General features: G+C 37.3%; 1 protein-coding gene across 1 annotated transcript in view; it reads left to right on the forward strand.

Annotated features, from left to right (window-relative positions):
• LOC100371275 (cullin-5-like) overlaps positions 1-18,368 on the forward strand; it is a 37,253-nt gene that overhangs the window by 81 nt on the left and 18,804 nt on the right. The window contains exons 2-11 of the mRNA XM_002737393.4: positions 1,091-1,200; positions 2,017-2,116; positions 4,667-4,849; positions 7,023-7,164; positions 7,701-7,846; positions 9,456-9,536; positions 10,507-10,600; positions 11,150-11,280; positions 12,121-12,228; positions 12,555-12,619. Coding sequence (XP_002737439.1) covers positions 1,091-1,200; positions 2,017-2,116; positions 4,667-4,849; positions 7,023-7,164; positions 7,701-7,846; positions 9,456-9,536; positions 10,507-10,600; positions 11,150-11,280; positions 12,121-12,228; positions 12,555-12,619 — 1,160 coding nt within the window. The remainder of the gene's footprint in view (positions 1-1,090; positions 1,201-2,016; positions 2,117-4,666; positions 4,850-7,022; positions 7,165-7,700; positions 7,847-9,455; positions 9,537-10,506; positions 10,601-11,149; positions 11,281-12,120; positions 12,229-12,554; positions 12,620-18,368) is intronic.

Below are 18,368 nucleotides of genomic sequence, written 5' to 3' on the forward strand. Positions count from 1 at the left end.
GTTTATTGCAGTATTTGTCATTTAATACCCAGCTACATAAGCAATCTATGAATGTTAATGTCGTGTGAACACAAAAACAAGTTGTTGGCGCTTGAAGACATGCGATAAAGTTTCGATCTGTAGTCTGTACGTGATCAATGATTCTGACTGGATTGAGGGAACTGCGTTTTTCGAATTGAATCGGCGCTTGTCATAGATCATGACAGCGCGGTATGTCGTCTCGTCTCGGAAACGAAAGCAACGGGACTGTGAATATACAAATATGAGTACTACCTTGACACAACCATACATGTACATCTCAAATAGGAACACTGTCGATGGGTAAAAAGTATTGTAATCTTTTGTGAAGTAAACATAACAACACAAGGTCATGTTATTAACGAGATATGGGTATTTTTGTTGTGCTCCCATCAGCCAAACGAGGTACTACATGTATGTTATTAAATAACAAGAACCTGTTTACATTATGCAGTAAATGTAAGGATATGTTGGAAATGTTTTGAAGTACATTGTACTTGATGCTCCTACAAGATCAGCATCATGGCATTAATTTGTTATTTCTGACAGTTTGTTAAATAATTCATAATAAATTTTCATTATTGATCTAGACCCCGGTCACCTCAACCCAACGATCCTGGTCACATTGACCCAGTGTTCCTATTCATCTTGGTTTGACAATGCTAGTCGTCTAGACCTTGATATACAGTATACCACATTGTTTTGTTGTGAAAACCCAATTAATGAAATTTCATAAGTGGACCATTTTGATGCTTGTCATTTTTCCTTGTTCAAATCATTGATATAAAACCTCAGAAGCTTCTGTATCATAGTTCCAACTATTTTACTTGATTGGCAATTTCACTAAATCACAATAGTTTGTCTCACCATACTGCTAATTCAACTAAACTGATTGAACTCCAAAATGTTGGACAGAGATTTGATTAAAAGTTTTGAAGTGTATGTGTTGCGCTTTATTGTTAGAAGTTAGAGCAAATCACACTAACTGAACTATTTCAACAATTTCATGTGTTTTTAATTGCTGTGTCAGCATCTTGTCTAATGATTCATACATTTTTGTTTCTATCTAAAGGATAAAAATCAGTTAGTATTTGAGGATAAGTGGGACAATATGCGACCCACTGTTCTCAAGTTATTGAGACAAGAACCTGTTACAAGAGCAGAATGGCAAGATCTTTTTTGGTAAGTTTGCAGAAACATATATTAAATGGATGCTTATAGAGTTAATGAGGTGCTTGATGCAAAAATCTCAATGTTCTCGTCTGCAGTTGAATTAAACCTGCCTCGATTTACAGTAGCTTTCCTTCCAATGCGACTTCATTTGAAATTTGTTTTCTGTATTTGATATTTTGTTTCACTAGCAATTGAGTAGAAAAAACTGTAAATAGCCGTTGTGCTACAAATCAGAATACATTTCACGGCACATATTGCATTTGTTATTGTCACATTCTTGCCACAAATAGTCAAAGTTTGACTCACAGATTTGAAGACTCCGCACCCCTGAAAAACTTGAATTTAATTTCACTCAAAATTTCCTCTGCAAAAATAATATCTGTGCAATAATTAAGTATTTCACAGTACCCAGTCAAATTGGTTATCTCATTGATTTCAATGCTGATAAATTTTCTTTTGGTAAAAAATCTGATAAATTTGTTAAAATTGACTTTTTAAGGAGTTTATACAAAAAGGAACTTTTGACCCTTTCCCTTTTAAACCTGTGATATCAAGCAAGACATAACACATGTAAGTTTGTTTGTACTTGTACATAGTGTAGGTTCTAAGTTGATATTACTATTGGTAGATATTTACAAACGTTATTACTCAGACAGGGTCTGAGTTTATCATCAACTGTCATTGCTGTAGTTGGTTGATATGAATGCTGTAATGTTGGAAATAATATTCACAACAGTATTGTCACTTCCATTTCCTATATACATGCACATTCACTGTAAATTCTTATCTTCTAAATGTATCAAATTTGTGTATTGCCATTTATAGGGATGTGCATTCAGTTTGTTTATGGGATGATAAAGGTCCTGGTAAAGTCCATAAAGCTCTACAGTCAGATATCTTAGATTTTATCAATCAAGCACAAGGGGTAAGTCTTTATTTCATGCTTTCACTTTCAGAATAAATTTGATACATGTTTCAAAATAGGAACATAGAATATTTTGTGTTCCAGTGAAGCTTAGGTATTGCAGCATGGCTGCAGTCACCAAATTTCAGCTGAATTTTGTAAGGTCTACTACAGTGTTTCCCATGTTTAATTAACCTTTTCACCACCAGATTTTCCCGGCCCATTTTTTCTTCACATTTGTTTTATGTACTTTAACATATCTGGAAATAAACAACAGACAACAATTTAATCAATTTTCAGCTTTGAATGTCAACTTTTATCACAAATCACACTTGTGTAGCTATTTTTGTTGACTGTAAATCCATTAATTTTCTCTGCTGTTTAATTTCACTATTTTGATGTTTTGAGCAATTTTATTTGTTTTTAAGTTCACAAACTTGACAGGGAATGAGTTCTATTTTTATTCTATATGTTGAATTTAATTTACCAGATTAACTTATCAGCAAAAATAACAAAATTCAAAATTAATGAGTAAATAATGTATTACAGTATTTTCTAAAAACTTGGCAAGGACTTTTGGGTTATGGAAAAATAAAAACAACAAAGAAAATACAGAAAAGTACTGAAAATATATAAAATGTTGATAATAAATAATAAATTTTGACGAGAAAATTACTGCATTCAATATTTCTGTGGCGGCTTTTTCTCATAGATGTCGTTAGATGTCGTTGAAAATATGTACATGTATGGATACCTAGGTAACAATACCTCTGTTATTTGTTTAAACCCCCTTTCTGACTATACCGTACTTATCCTGGTAAGAGCCCATGCCTGGGCAAACGTCCACTCCCCACTTTTGACACAATAAAGAAGTTGAGGTCATATCCGGGCACACGCCCAGAGGGTCTTTTTCTACACAAAACAAAAAAACTATTTTCTATACGTTGACTGTGGTTGTTGAGAGTTGACTTTCTTGAAGTCTGTCATGATGCTCATAAAAATTCTTTCAATATAATTGTTAATTGCGTAAAACAAGGGGTGAACGCGAAATAGCTGTGACAGCTTTCTGCCTTCAGGGCAGCACGTTCACCGTTGATTTTTTTCAGAATCATAACAGTCAGCAAGTCTATAAAAAATATATATTAAAGCAGAAATGGTAGTTCTCTTTTTGAAATGTGTCGTGGCCCTAAAAAGGGCAGGCCGTTTGATTTGTGCTTTCTTAGAAACGATTCAGGTAAATCATATAAGGAGAGCCCCTAAGCAAGTGTCGCACTCGTTCAGCTTTAACGTCGTCGACAATGAAACAAATGTTGCAATATTGTAGCAACCCGTACCTGGGGAGAGTGGTTGAAATCACGTTATTTTGGCTTTATAAAATATTTGGTAGCAGCTTGCGAATCCATAACTGGGGCCATCAATTTTGCAATGTCACGTCAAAGACTGCCAACTTTTTTACCATCTTTTATCACCGCTATTGCATTTCTGTCATGAAAACTATTCTTCTGTCGTTGAATAAAAAAAAACTTCCTATTTCAAGTCCACCGCGATATCCATATAGTGAGACATTCCAACCGCTGGAACTTGCTGAATGATAACTTTCACTGTGATTGATAAGCGTTGAGTCTGATAAGAAAGCAATGTCACGATTTGACCTTTATGATGAAATACTAGTAGTGATGTCATTCTTAGCCAATCAGTAAAGCAGATGCATAAAGGTCAAAGATGATTGCCAGACTGTAAACAAAAGCATCGTATGCCATCGCAGCAGAGCGACCCTATTTTTCTTGTCTCTTTATTGTGATTAGACATGAATGAAAAGTGCCAAGCTGACAGACTGCGAAATCTGTGGATTGTGTGGGGCGATATCGACGAACTTCAGGAAGAAGTTGTAGGGATTTTGTTCGACAGCTACAGTGACGCCGACTCGGACTTTCAGGGTTTTGAGTTTGACGAAGATGGCAATGAACATACAAATAAATATCTGACAAGTTTTGTCAAACAGATATGAATTTTTATAATTTTTACTGTGTAAATTTGTAAATTATTATTGATCTTGTATGACAGTTGATTCGTAATTTGTCGAGACCGGAAATCATTTTACGCAGTTTAACCCCTGACATTTTAATTCATTTTGAGTTCACGCGTATTGGGCGTCTTTGTTGGCGGGAAAATCCTAATTCAAATGATTCCTCACTGTTGATTTCCGTTGCATGTTTTCATTTGCCGTTCTATTCCCTGCCGCAGTTCGATCTGTGTGTTGAACATTTTCGTTAATTTCCGTGTTTTTTTTGCCAGGGATCTCCTGGCAAACGCCCACATCTATTTTTTGGCAATTTTCCATGTTCAGGACCCTAGGCTTATAGCCGGATAAATACGGTATATTAAATAGGCTTATAACAAATCATTCTAATCATGGTGTCTTTGAGGCAAGATACAGAAAACCTGCATATTTCAGATAAAGGCCATGCTTTTTTTTGCATTTCAGAGTTGTGATTTGTGAGTTTGAACACTGTTATGAAAACTTGTCGAACTACTGTTGTATTTACTTTGAATGTTTTGTGCTATTTTCAGCGGGTGATGAGTCATCAAGATGACTCTGCATTACTCAAGTCCTACATCATAGAATGGAGGAAGTTCTTCACACAGTGTAGTTATTTACCCAAACCGTTTGGGCAACTAGAAGTGTCCTTGTCTGGAAAAACTATCAGCACTTCACAGAGGAAAAACCAAGCTGAAGATAGCGAAGTTAGGAAAGTAGGTTTTTTAAAGGTTTATTTTCCCTGTGATGAAACCTCTAAGAAATGAGTGGGGATATAAATGAACATCATAAAAATTGCTACATGCTGTTTTAGTGAATTTGACTCAATGCGTGCTTTAGAAAAATTGCAATATAATATGCTGACAATTGCTTAATAACAATAGACTTTTTACTGAATTAGCTATATCTTGAATTAAAGTTAAACAAAATTACAGTACTGTACATTTTAAGTGCAACTCATTGTTTATGCTGGTATTCTGTCTGATCTGAATATTTAAACCCCTGCAGTGAGCCAGGTGTGGGCACTTGTATTGAACTGGCTATTGTGCTTGACCTGTAAGCAAGTGTTTATCCAACCAGCTCACTTCCTGCATATTGTTAAGTTATATCACAGTCCCTCTATCACCGGTCTGGAAACGCTTAGTATTCTATTGTACTAACCCTCGTAACGGGCAAATAAATCGTTGACACCTTACGCCAAGTTATCCCGAAAATAAACTCCCATTGATGTAGTCATACATATCATTAACCCACTGGAAGTTACCATGACACTTAGCGATTTGGGTCATTGCGCATGCGTCATTACCAGTACACGGATCACAACATTACCATGTGGAAGGCTTGCGGCGATTTTGTCGAATTCGACGATGACAACATTGATTGCGATTTTCATTGAAGAAGGAATCCATGAAGTGCATAAAGATAAACCATGTAGTTCAACCAGTGCCGAAAACATACCAGAGAAACCTTTTACGAGGCATGATTGCCACGCCCACACTCCTGTCAAAACTCCACAACTGCTGTCTGAACGTAAACAAAATTTGTCTATGAAATTAAACTCTTTATTACATCCCAAACAGAATTAAACCACCCCATTAGTTTCAGAAGTAGTTTCTTTAACCACCAAATAAAAATGGAATTGGAGAATCACCCCATTCCCTTGTAATCGGAACAGAAACTAGCGTTACAATTATACGACTGAGAGAATGATGTGATCCAAAATGGCGCCGTCGTGAATACAATGACGTGCAAAACCAAGACCCAAAAATCATACATCTTGTGACATTAAACAGTATTTCAATTGATTGTGTTGCCGATATACATAGTTGTTGCAATTAATATGCCTGAAAAACAAAATAAGCAGAAAAAAAAAATTACCGAAGTAAAATGTGTACAACATCGTAACTGGGACCGGCCATTTTGTTTTTAACGACGCCGTTTACTTCTTAAAAATAAGTTTCATTTTTTGAACGAACAAACATCAAAATCGTATATTCAACATGACCATTGTGCTAAACGTATTTCAAATCTACCAAAAACACAAATGTTGTCATGTTGTCAAGAATGTACCGTTAATGAGAGGAACAGAAAAAACGAGTCAGTTTACAAGTCATGGCACAGTCCCTCTATTACAAAAGGTGAAAAAGACATAATTTCACACAAGAAAACGTCGAGCATCAACATATTGTATACTACGAAACTTACTCTCCTTAAAAACAAAGACGTTACGAATCAACTATGGTAAAAAATATTTGTATCCGGTATCGAATATGTCCTGGAAACGTTAAAAAATAGATCACAGCACTGAACGTGATGTATCTCGAAGCTATCAACAGTATAGTACCGCGCTTCGCGGAGAGCCGTTACAAGCGTTAACCCACTAATCCCGCCGATTCACACGTAAAACAATAGGCGTTTCCAGACCGGTGATAGAGGGACTGTGGTTATATGTGGACTTTGCTGTCACTTAAATAAAATGCTATTCATTTCACATAACTTTTTATCTGGGACTAACATGGAACGTTTATCAACAGAAATATACTCATTGACTGATTTTGACAACAACCAAACAAACATACATGTACTTGTGCCAATTATCATTATTGTGTTCATCAAAACAATAAAACTATGGCCCAGCCTACCTTCAGTGCTGGTCGCTAATTAATATTCATGAGCTAATTAATATTCATACCATTAGTTACAATTTAACTACTTTAGGTAATTTAATTATTTTAAATATTTCTGACACTTTATTCATAATTGCATCATAAATACCTGACATATTAAAAATGTAGAAATTGTTAGCATGAACAAAATACATTCAGTCAGTTTCCTAAATGCAGTAATTAAAAAATCTTCTTATCATTGCAACTTTTTGTTTTCATATAGCTTATGCTAGACAGTTGGAATTCCAGTATTTTCTCCAGTATTAAAAAACGTCTTCAAGACAGTGCAATGAAACTAGTTCATGCTGAAAGAAATGGTGAAGCATTTGATGCGCAGTTAGTAATCGGAGTCAGAGAATCCTATGGTAAGTTATATGTTATTTTCGTGTCTATCAGACATTATATTGGGCATTTGCACATGCATGTGTGTCATCATTCGATTCAGGATGGCTGATTGGCAGCCATTCCAGAGCCAAGAATTCATCAAAATCACACATTTCCACCATTCCTGAACCAAATCTCAATCGTCGTGTCATGGATGCATTGTGTTCAAACTTAGTACATTTATTGAACATAATAGCACCTTGCTGTACTTTATTTAATTTTGTTGATTGCGTTCAAAGTATTTAACTGATTCCATTTTGTTACAAAGAATACAGATTCGGATCCAACAGGCCGGGGCCAATCAAGTTCAAACTTTGCACACATACGAATGTATCAGACATCATATCAGACATGCAATTTCGGCACCGTAAATTCAAAAATGGCTGACTAGCAGACAATTTTAAACTTTACTACACATACATCACACATCAGGTTATAGATCTCGCGTCTATATTACAAACAGGGACTTTGGTCTTGACAATAATTTGTCATTATTTCCCTTTGATTCTTCTTTCAGTAAATCTATGTTCAAATGCAGAAGATAAACTTCAGATTTATCGCGATAATTTTGAAAAGGCTTACTTGGATGCAACAGAGTCATTTTACAGAGCTCAAGCCCCGTCCTATTTAGCTGACAACGGTGTACAAAATTACATGAAGTATGTAAGTATTGTTTTAGCCGATCCAGTATCCATGAGTGAATCTAAAGAAATAATAGTCAAACTTTGCTACAGTCAAACCTGTCTATAAAGGACAGTCAGTGGACTGAGCCAAACTGTCCTTTATAGACAGGTGGTCTTTATATGGAGGTGGCCTAATTTATTCATTTAATCATGAATATTAATTTGGGCCGGAATTTTAAGGGAGATCATAAGCAATACATAAAAACAAACCTACAATGAATATGTCTTTTTTAATTACAGGTTTACTTTTTTACTACAAATTATATCATGTAAATTCACTGAAGCCAAGTGATTCTGCCCATGGATTCATTGGTGTATTTAATGCATAAGAACGATTGTCAACGATCGGCCGCATTGGCGCTTCGTTTCAGCTCGGACTTTCACACTCTCGCCAAGCAGTCTTATTCCCCAGTCTCTTACACATATTCCATCACAGGCGGTAATCAGTCCCATCGTTAGTATTGTCGATTGTACACTGTGACAAAATGCACAGACAAAGTTGCCGTGATTGAAAAAACAAACAAGCATTAAAAATGAAGAAGCATTGGTGATAAACAAAATTGACCAAACTCATAACGATTGCTCCAACTCTCGGTGTTGAATCAGAAAGTGAAACGAACCGGAAATGAAACACGATGATCGTACACGCAATTTTACAGTTATTTGTTGCAAGCATCGACGTGTCAAAACTCCCCAAACGAATTTTCTCGCTTGCGAATTATTGATATTACCGTTTATAAAAAAAGAGGATCAAAATAGAAAACATCTTTCGTTGAGAATAACCCCGAGATGACCCCTCAGTAACGATACGTTTTGCCCACGCGCTAGCTTCATTAGCATAATTTATAACTATAAACAACATGGCGGCCAAAATAGGTCGGATTTTGCAATCCCGTGATGAAAATGAAATAAACGAATGTTTTATTATTTTGTTTGGATATTTCATGTCGACAAGGTAAATAAAATATCTCTCATTTAATAAAACTGGTTCATTTTTCTTGTTTTCGAGACGGGGGGAATTTGCTCTTCATGTGCAAGACAGTCCACAGAAGGGCCGCTGGCCAGCTGGGGATCGATAGTATACCGGGGGTAGTACCGATCGGAAACAAGCTAGTTTTTCATTTCAAACTTTGAATGAAACTGTTTTAATTTGTTGTTAAAATCTTTCCAGTCTCCAGACGTTACATTCAGAATTTTTTTTTTTTACTTTTTCGCAACTTCACAAACCAAGTTGCGATGGTCACCCCTTTCTATTAGCCCTAAAGATTGCGTACTCGGTAATCTGAACGTAACATATGGCCACTTTCCTGTTAGCGATTCGCAAGTAGCTATTGTCTTTTTACTGAGACAGTCTGATGGAAATGTTGGTGGTCGTTATACAAAGGTTAAAGTGTGAATAGGTCTACAATAGGGTGGTCGCTGGTCGCGTTGGACAGGTGGTCGCTATATCCAGTGTCTTTAACGTGTAAACTGCGAAGGGACTGTACTAAGGTGGTCGCTATGAGCAGGTGGCCGCTCTGCACAGGTGGTCGTTAACACAGGTTTGACTGTATTATAAATATGTATTTATTTATAATTTATTCTTGTAGGCGGATGCAAAGTTGAAGGAAGAAGAGCAAAGAGCACAGCGTTACCTAGAAACGAGAAAAGGATGCAATTCTGTCCAAGCAGTAAGTGTATTTTCCAATCTATAATGCCAATGTATTTTCACTTCTTTTTTATTTTAGCAGACAGTACTTGATAACGTCTGAGTTTAGGATCAATCTGCTCGATAGATTTGATGCTATTGTATTTGTTTCATTTGAATCGCATTTCCAATAGAAGTGCATGTAAACCATTAGTTGTATATAGTGTATATGTATCATAATATGATTTATTTTGACTATAGCCATAGAACTGTCATTCACTGTCTCAAGTACATGCAATATATTTTATATGAATGATTGTATAACAATTCAGAAAGTAATCCAATGATCTTGACAATGTGGACAGACTGTGCTTATGATATTTTATATGAATACACACAGAGGATTAGTCACATGCAGTGTCTGGTGCCAACTACAGTCAAACTTGTGTTTATGACGACCTGTAAATAGCGACCACCCTTGAGCAGTCCCTTCGTAATATACATTGTACATGTACAAGACACCTGTCTTAACGTGACCAACAATCGCCCTATTTATTATTATGCATGTTTTTTGCAAACATGGTGGCAAAGTAAAGCTATGCAATTATCTAAACAGATGAAAATAAGTGAATTTTTCTCTAAAAACATTAGTATGTGTTAAGTAGTATATACACATACAATGTATTGAACTTAATTTGTGGTAATGTAAAAAAAAAATAACACTATTTTCCATTGTATTTTATTTATTGTACAATGTAGATGTTTGCTTGTTTGTTTAGCTTATGATCTTCTTTAAAATCCGTGCCTCTAATCAATATTCATGAATAAATTTAGCCACCTCCATATGAAGACCACCTCAGTCCTGTCTATAAAGGCTTAGTCTACTGACTGTTCTTTATAGACTGGTTTGACAGTAGGACTCAATTAATATAGCAGTAAATACAATATATCCATGGTAACTACAATAGATATCATTATCACACCGCAATGCTTACATTTCTTTATTTTTTCAGCTTACAGAATGTTGTGTACATGTATTAGTTACGGCATTCAAAGAAACAATTCTAGCAGAATGTGCCGTTATGATTAAGACAAATGAAACTGAACGTAAGTGAACTTACCAGTCATTCATCTACCCCTGGACCCACTACATTGTCTGAGTAGGCATTATTTACTTTTGAGTGTTAGCTGCCTTTTTAAACATCGCCATGGATTCCTGCTTCAGTAAAATGGAGTTACTACATTGCATGATGGTGATAGGAAACAAAACAGCAAAATTGGAAAATGTAATTCAAGCAGATTTCATCAGTTAAAAACCCAGTACAGCTCCACTTGTATGCCCAATAGCTCTGAACTGTTGTGAATTTGCTAGCCAAATTTTCAGTATATATTTTGAAATGTTTATTCCTCTGGAGCCCTATGGCATGTTGTTTCACCAAATTTTGTCTCCACGAATGCTATCAAATCACAAAATTCCTAGCAGTGAAAATTATCTTCCCTACATTTTTGAAAGCCAAATATGGAACACTAAATGAATCAAACAAATCTGCATAAATTGACGATCCAAAGTAGTATTGTCAAGTGTTCATAATTATGCATCATGGATACATACAATAGTGCTTTTGAGAAAATAATGTGTAATTATTCTTGTTCCAGGGCTAAGGTTAATGTTTTCATTGATGGACAGAGTACCTGATGGCATCAGTCCTATGTTAAAAGACTTAGAAGACCACATTATTGAAGCAGGCTTGGCCGATATGGTGGCTGCCGCTGAAATTATTACAACAGTGAGTATCGTTTATGACAAGTTGAAATTCATCACTGATAATAACTTCGACTGTTGTTCAATAATTTTGTACAAATTTTAATCCTAATATGTTTCTTCTGTTAAATAAATATTCCTTATGAAGTTCAACTGTGACATCACCAGGTTTGAACAAGTTCAAAAATATGTGCTGTAATGTCAAGATGCAATTCATTTATCCAAATGGGTCAACAAAGCAGGGCATTGCACAGCTTGTATATCATGCTTTACATATTGTTACTGGAATGGACAATGACTAGATATACAATAAATACTATCGATTCAACATGCATGTACATTTGCTTTATTCACATATACAACTAAATAAATCACAATCTAATGGGTTCACCCATATCACTCTTCAGTACATGTCCCAACCCTAACTGGTTTGCTAACTAACTGTTCTGTATGTTCCCCCACTACAGAATATAAAACTCTATCTGTTCTCGGATTAAATATTAGTTAGTCTAATCTGATTGGCTTGAGCAAGATCTTGTATCTGGCAATAGAATACATATAACTATGTTTTTTTCAGAATTATCACACTATTAGTTGTTTTTAAAAAAAAAAAACATAGCTCTTTGTCATCCCTTGCAATAGTAGTATAATTCAAGATTATTAATTTACACAAGGTGATATAAACAGCTATTCTGTAGATATTCTCTGTGCAAGCAAGTTATAATGAGATTTGTAATGGTGTGCTTATGGTATCATATTTTATTAGGAGAAGATGATAACAATGCCTTACACTTGGTTATTATCTTACAATATACTCTTGATGTTTATAACCTCTAATTATATCATCACTTTTCTTCATATATAGGATTCTGAAAAGTATGTAGAGCAACTTCTCGTATTATTTAATAAATTCAGCTCTTTAGTAAAAGATGCATTCAATGATGATCCAAGGTTTCTAACAAGTAGGGACAAGGTAAGACAAAGATGATGTCATTTTAGGAATAGTTAATTCAGCAATTCTGATTGGTTTGTTTGTTTGTGTGTGATGTCTTCTTATTGGTCATACAAATTAAGCACATCTCCATTATTGCAGTAGGGGTGTAAGGTGGTATGTAACACAAAATTTTATTTCACAAGAACTTCTTTATCCCATTTATAGAATATTACTTTTTATCCCATTCATTAGATTGTTTTTCATTATTCTGCATTTTTCTCACTTCCTTTCATTTCTGTCTGCATCACTGTTTACTATTTATTTGCAACAATATCTTTTACTTAAGAGATTTATATTCATTGTAGGCCTATAAACATGTGGTGAATGATACAAAAGTATTTAAATTAGAGTTACCAACCAAGCAAAAAGGGTAAGTATACTTTAAGGTCTAGTCATTTGTTTTATTTTCTTGGATTTGTAAATTTCATTTGACTGCGGATTTGTATATTGTGTCGCGCACAGTTATCTAACATGAACAAATTTTACTTTCTGTATGATGTTCTCCAAGCTAGTTTGTAATTTCAGACATTGTTTTGATAACCACGAGTTGAGTCCTGAGAGACTAGATCGGTTTCTGTAGCAACCGTGACGCTATATCCAAACGTTCGCTACATTGTTTCCCATTGCGTTCTCGTGGTACTTGTCTGTTTACCGCCCAAAATTCCCACCAAAGTTCTCCCTCGTGTTAGTCGCGTGTCACTCCTAATATGGAATGACAGCGCTATGTTTCGTTTGTATGCGCCAATCATTAGCGTTGTTTTATTTTCGGAACGTTTTGGCATGATATATTCTAGAGTACAAACACGTGTTTGGTACTTCTCCGATTAGCTGTCACCGAGACAAATGCCGCTCTAACGTTGACAATTACATTAACTAGGCAAAGCGCTGTCGTGAGAAGTCCGATTCAGGCCGTCGCTGTAATTCCTTCTATGGTAACTTCGCAACTTGATGCTCGTTATGCACACCCTCCTTTCTATGCTCTCTACGATGTCAACTCCTCATGAAGCTATTATTTAGCGATCTATATTTTATACCAAGAAGTATTTGCTGTACAACGTATTGATGTTCATGTTGAGTACAAATAAACCAGTTTGAATTATACCTCACGTCTGTTCAACTCAAGAAAACACAACGCAATCGATGTCCGTTTCAATAACAATTCCGCATGATTAGTCAGTTCGTTTTATGTGACGAAAAGAACACCCCAACGCCTAGTTTTGCGATATAAACTTATCCACCACATAAATTTGGTGCCGAGACCAGGATATCCAATACTGATTCATCATGCCTCGAAGAATCCTGAACAAAGCAATAGATAGACTGAACAAAGTTGTGACTCAATTAAATATCGCGTTGACACTTGCTGAGGATAGAATCCAAGACTTTGAAGTCACTGACAACAAATCTGAAGTATATCGGCTGATCAAAGTAAGCATACTAGCACTTGACAATCGTATCTCAAACTTACAAAAGGCCTGCGACGAAGTCAGAAATTACGCCGATGTTCTGGATGCAGAGTTTACGGAAACTGAAGAAATCGAACTCAAATTACTAGAGAGGTTTAGTTCGATCAATTTATTCCTGACAGAAAACAAGCCAGCGAAGCAAGAAATACATCCAGTCCCACAACTTGGTCAACACGAAGTAAATCAACAACCAATCCCTCCAGATGATCAACAAGCACCGGTCCAACAGTTCGTACTGCCGCCGACACCTCAAGTCGTACCGCCGCCGACACCTCAAGTCGTACCGCCGCCGACACCTCAAGTCGTACCGCCGCCGACACCTCAAGTCGTACCGCCGCCGACACCTCAAGTCGCACTGCCGCCGACACCTCAAGTCGCACTGCCGCCGACACCTCAAATCGTGCTGCCGCCGACACCTCAAGTCGTACCACCGCCGACACCTCAAGTCGTACCGCCGTCGACACCTCAAGTCGCGCGCCCAGTACCGACGTTTCAAGTCGCGTTTCAACCACCTGTACAACAGTTCGATCAACCCGCTAATGCACCAGTGCCTCAAGTAGAAGTTACACAAAATAACTTTTTGAACAATTCAATTCCAACAGCTCATATTTCAGGTATGAATCCACAATACACTCAATTTAATTCTGTTCAATTGCCACGTATTGATTTGCCCGTCTATTCAGGCGAGTATACGGGGTGGGCTGAATTTTGGGATATGTTCAATGCTGCTGTAGGTTTAAATCCACAACTTAGTCCTATAATCAAATTTGCTTATTTGAAAAGGTCGTTAGAGGGGGAGGCTCTAGAAGTAATAACCGGCTTAGATCTTACTATAGTAAATTACAGTTTGGCACTCCAGCTTTTGACCGAACGATTCGGCCAGCCACATCAAATTATCGCTGCTCACATGCGTGCATTACGCACAGCAGACACACCCAATTATGATGCCAATTCTTTACGAAAATATCATGATACCCTGGAAAAGCACATCAGGGCACTTCGTTTATTAGGTGTACCAGAGGCTGGCTATGAGAAACTCCTCATACCCATGATACTGGATACATTCCCAGTTCAATTTCAACAAAGTTTAGCGCGATCCAACCCAAGCGGGGAATGGACGTTAGTCACACTCAGTCAGCACATGTTACATGAGGTTAAAATCCTCGCCATAGGTCAAGTAGATTACGACACAAACCCTTCAGCAATACATGCTTTCACCCAGAGTACACATGACTCAACACAGTTCAAGTCCAAACGATATGGGCGTCGTAATTACAATAATACTGACAAATCTTACAGTGGTACCACATATTCTGATCAACAGAAACAAAACCATGTCACACAAACTGATCACACTCATGGTAGAACACAAATTGGTGACAGAACCCCACGTTGCATATATTGCAAAGGCAAGCATTACACCACAAATTGTACAAATATTTCAACTAGGAAGGATCGAGTCGAATTTATTACCCAAAATAAACGATGCTTTAATTGTTTGGGAAAGCACATGTTGTCTCAATGTAAGTCGCATTTCACTTGCCGTGTTTGTAAGAGTAAACATCATACGTCAATTCATTTTGATAAATCTGGAACTGCGCAAACAAATTCAACGAATTCTAGCACGGCAAACTCGCATTTTTCACATTCAGCAAATACTGGTGAACAATCGCGTTTTACCGGTAGTGACTCAAAAATTAACTCTGACAGTCCGCGACGCGCAATGCTTCAAACCGCACGAGTTAGTACGCATTTTCGAGGTACTAACTGTGTTGCTACCCTCCTATTTGACAATGGCAGTGATAGAAGCTTTGTCACAAACTCTTTCGCACGTAAACTAGGTGTAATCCCAAATTATAACGAATTATTGAGTCTGAATTCGTTCTCCAATCCGCGTTCCGGTGTGCAGTCCATACCGAGAACCACGCTGTCACTACAAAGCAAAGATGGCATTAAATCCCCGATCGATGTACTGATGGTCGACTGTATTTCCGAGGGATTGGAGAACACTGTAACTTACGATATTGCACGTTTGCCACATTTGAGAGGTCTATCGTTGGCCTATCCGCCGTCAAATCGATCCACATTAAACATCGATATTTTGATAGGCGCCGATCACTATTGGGATTTTGTTATACACAACTCACGCATAGTTAGGGGCAAACCAAACGCTATACCGACTGTCTTTGGGTACCTACTGTCAGGGCCTTTCACTACGCACAACAGGATAAACAAAACAAATTCATTCACCATTGCTTCTATCCGAGCACATGACAGTGTAATGGAAAAAATGATTGCTAGTTACTGGGACCTGGAGTCAGTGGGTGTTAAAGATACGATTACAAGACAGCAGGCACTCAACAGTACACATGAACAACAATACAAAGAATATACCGAAAAATCCAAAATTGAAAATAATATTTCGACCCCAAAAGTGTCCGAGAAATGTGCCCAGTGTCCGACCACTGGTACGAGTGACACTGTTAGCGATCGACCGCTACTTTGTACGCCCCCAAGTCAATCCAGAGGACATGTCAATTCGGAGAACGAAATTAGTCCTCATTTCCATAAATCAGCAGAAGGTTTCATAAAAACTGCTGAAACAGTGTCAGGAGATATCATCGATACAAACCGCGAACCTCCTGAGCTACAAAACTCCAAAATTAATGATCAGATCGTTTCGTTACATGTCGCCTCTGAATCTGACAATTTACTCGGCCACCATTTTGAACTTCACAATGAGCCAAACATCGCACCGAAGGAGATTATTCACGCAACTGAATCAAACTCAGAACCTAGTCTTGAAAAGATTATCGATATTCGCCGTTTCAACGATCTACATCGTCTGTTGAAAGCAACTGCTTATATATTTCATTTCATTTCGAAACTCAAATCCAAATTGAACCACACTCCGAGTAATTTGTCAAGTAGACTTGCTCTCTCAACACAGGAGATATACGACGCGGAACACGCTTGGTTGACATCGATTCAGTCAACACATTTCGGAGACGTTGTCAGTTCTATTCGGAGACAACAATTTAGACATGGCGTACTTCAAAAACAACTTAAACTATTTCTTGACGATAAGTCAATACTGCGAATTGGTGGTCGGCTTCAGAATACCGACTTTCCTTTCGAAACCATGCATCCAATACTCCTTCCTGGTAAACATCGGTTTACTACGCTCATAATTCTTGATGCTCATCATTTATTAAACCACGGTGGGCCGTTAACCACAGTTAACAAAATTCTGGAAAAATATTGGATCACCGCGATTCGCAGACATGTGAATTCTACATTGAGATCTTGTGTCGTTTGTAAGAAGGTCGATGGAACTCCATTTCCCCTTCCTACTCAAGCTCCACTTCCTGATTTTCGAGTGAAGGAAGCAGTCCCAATCGAATTCTGCGGAACAGATTACACGGGACATTTGTTCGTTAGGGACCAACACACTGGTCTTTCTAGTAAAGTTTATGTACTAATTTTTACGTGCGCCTCAACTCGATGTATTCACTTAGAATTAACTCAAGATTTGACCGCCGCATCATTCATTTTGGCTATGCGACGTTTCACTGCTCGACGGTCAACGCCCCGGAAAATGATCTCAGATAACGGTTCCACATTTATAGCCGCCGCTCAGATTTTGAAAGGACTCGAGTCAAGTCCTGAGGTACAAAACTATCTTACCAAAAATCGTATATCGTGGCGTTTTAATCCTAAACAAATGGCGTGGGCCGGAGGCCTATTCGAGAGAATGATAGCCATAACAAAAAATTGCTTGAAGAAAATTCTAGGTCGTGCCAACGTGACTTTTACCGAACTATCCACAATTTTAGTCGAAGTCGAGTCGTCAATAAATGACCGCCCATTAACTCATCTCTCCGCAAGTGTCGAAGATTTAGCTCCACTGACTCCATCCCACTTGTTAAATGGACGTCAGATTAGAATGTTACCCCCAGCTATTCCTAGTGTTTCTGAACCCAATTTTGAGATTGATAATATTACTGCAAATAAAAGAGCTATGTATTTATCCTCCCTTCACAATGCTTTTAGTAAGAGATGGCAAAGAGAATATTTGACATCACTTACTGAGCGTCACTTGAATCAAATCAAAGGGACAACCAATAATTGTATAAAGGTGGGGGATATTGTCCAATTACACCAGGACATCAAAAAACGATGTCATTGGTTACTAGGTCGTGTAACTAAATTGCTTCCAGGCAAGGACGGTATCGTCAGAGTAGTGGAAATACAGACCCAAAACGGCTCAACAAATCGTTCTATACACCATCTTTATCCACTCGAACTTAATGCAGAAACACCAGAGAATACACTCTCAATTCCCGAAGAAGTTATTGGTAGTCCGTCCGTTGAAAATGAATTTTCTAGTCAAATCCACGACTTTTCTAGTCGACCCGAACCAAGGGCTTCAGCGCTCAAAGCGAGCGAAAGTATACGGCAAATGTGCCGTGATGGTGTTGTATAACTTTGTAGAATTTTGAACTTTGTATTGCACTGTAACTTTATTTCAAGTTTTCAATGAGAATCATTTGTAAAGCAAAATCTGCAATGTGTTCATGATATACTGTATTGTTTTTGATATACATGTACCGTGTTATTTGCTGTTTTAGCTAAGATTGAAACTCACAATTC

The sequence above is a fragment of the Saccoglossus kowalevskii genome, chromosome 11, assembly GCF_978046115.1.
Source record: "Saccoglossus kowalevskii chromosome 11, keSacKowa6.1, whole genome shotgun sequence".
Taxonomy (NCBI): Eukaryota; Metazoa; Hemichordata; class Enteropneusta; family Harrimaniidae; genus Saccoglossus; species Saccoglossus kowalevskii.